The 2027-nt window shown below is 40.8% G+C and overlaps 1 protein-coding gene across 1 annotated transcript in view; it reads right to left on the bottom strand.

Moving 5' to 3' along the window:
* Positions 1 to 840: 840 nt before the first annotated feature.
* Positions 841 to 2027, bottom strand: part of SARC_09176 (hypothetical protein) — a 4744-nt gene continuing 3557 nt past the window's right edge. Inside the window, exon 5 of the mRNA XM_014296815.1 lies at positions 841 to 1434. Within this exon, the coding sequence (XP_014152290.1) occupies positions 1419 to 1434 (16 nt within the window). The 3' untranslated portion in view covers positions 841 to 1418. The remainder of the gene's footprint in view (positions 1435 to 2027) is intronic.

The following is a 2027-nucleotide window of genomic DNA, read 5'->3' as shown; positions in this document are numbered from 1 at the left end:
AACTGGGGGTTTGACTAGGGACAATTTTCGACAGAAATTGGAGTCATTATGTTTGTCCCCAGGAATATATGTCATTAGCATACCTTGAAGCCTCCTATTTTTAATTATGAGAGCTCTGAATAACAAATCATTAATCTTGAATCTGAGAATCTTGTGAATTTATCTTTTTACAAAGGAATCATTGTTGGTGGCTGTCCGGTGATTGGTGTTCGTTGATGTTTCGTCCCGAGATGTTCTGATTCGATAAAATAAAACAAAAAATATTGATCCATGACAACTATGCATACGCCATACACTAAACAGGCATACACACATACACTACACAGGCAAACACACATACACTACACAGGCAAACACACATACACTACACAGGCATACACACATACACTACACAGGCAATACACACATACACTACACAGACATACACACATACACTACACCGGGATACACACATACACTACACCGGGATACACACATACACTACATAGGCATACACACATACACTACACAGGCATACGCACATACACTACACAGGCATACACACATACACTACACAGGCATACACAGCGCATCATGTATATATTGAATTTTCTGTGAGGTATTTGAAATTCCAAGCATTAGGAAATAATGCTATTCACACCAGAACTTTGGTAGCCCAGATTCAGATATCCATGGGCGATATGCACTCGAGCTTTCACAGTTTCACCACATATCTTGTGATTATTAACGAACCTGCACTGTATGCATCGATTCCTAGCAAACGTCCATGCTTGGGGGCAAGTAGCTAAACCGTACACACTAGTAGTAAACCCTAAACCCTAATACCATCAGTCGTTGATAGGAACCAGTAAATACATTCATTTAATGTTGTCTCTCCTTGTCTTTGGGTGATGAAATCCCAATTGCGCATCGTAGACATCTGTCCTCAATCGTAGAGACAGGAACAAGCAAATTCATACCACTACCGGTAGTAGGGCTGCGATGGCACCATCCCTCAGACAGTGCCCAACACAACTGGGCAAAGATATGGCGGCAGAACATTCCAAACTATCTTTGCCGTCTCACTTATCAGCCACGAGTATAGTGAGTGTGCTTGTCACTCTATATATCAGAGCTCATGTGGGAACAGCCGAATTAGGGTACTCGATTGCACATATCGGCAACTAATTCGACCCACATTCACACTCGTGGTATGAAGCTTACATTATACCCACATTCACACTCATGAAGCTTACACTATACCCACATTCACACTCGTGGTATGAAGCGTACACTATGAGCTTCAAACGCGTCTGTGTTGATTCTATCCTCCTTCTTGATGGCCTTCTCGACACGGGGGTATAGGGTTTTATAAAACCCTAAAACAATAGGATTCTATGTCGTTCGACATGTTTATAGGGGAGTTCAGGGTGAAGTCACTACCAGAAGGGACACCTGTAGAAATGGTCGCAGACAGGAAGCAAATAGTACTTACAGGTATGTTATGCCAATGCATATCGCTATTTACGTGCACGTGCATGATCACTTCATATACACGGTGTACCTTCTGTTTCTCTGTTAAATGGATGAAATTAGTACCTACAGGTTATGGTATGCCAATGCATATTGATATTTACGTGCACGTGCATGATCACTCCATACACACGGTGTACCTTCTGTTTCTTTGTTAACCTCTGTATCATGCAACCCTTTGCACTTTCGACTGTGGTCAAAATCATCAACATTGCAATAGCTTCTATTATATGCCAGAACACCTCATGCGTGCACATGTGAATACCACAAAGGATATTTATATGCATGCCTCAGCGGTATAATAAAAGTTGACACCACTTGACCATTTAACATCACAGATGTATAAAAGTAAATCTGTAAATACATATCATATATAAATTTACTATATACACACACACACACACAGACACAGACACAGACACAGACACAGACACAGACACAGACACAGACACAGACACAGACACAGACACATATATATATAAATTGCATACACACACACACACACATATATATAT

The sequence above is a fragment of the Sphaeroforma arctica genome (assembly GCF_001186125.1).
Source record: "Sphaeroforma arctica JP610 unplaced genomic scaffold supercont1.902, whole genome shotgun sequence".
Taxonomy (NCBI): domain Eukaryota; class Ichthyosporea; order Ichthyophonida; genus Sphaeroforma; species Sphaeroforma arctica.
The sequence above is the reverse complement of the archived record's forward strand: the minus strand, read 5'-3'. Positions and strand labels throughout refer to the sequence as shown.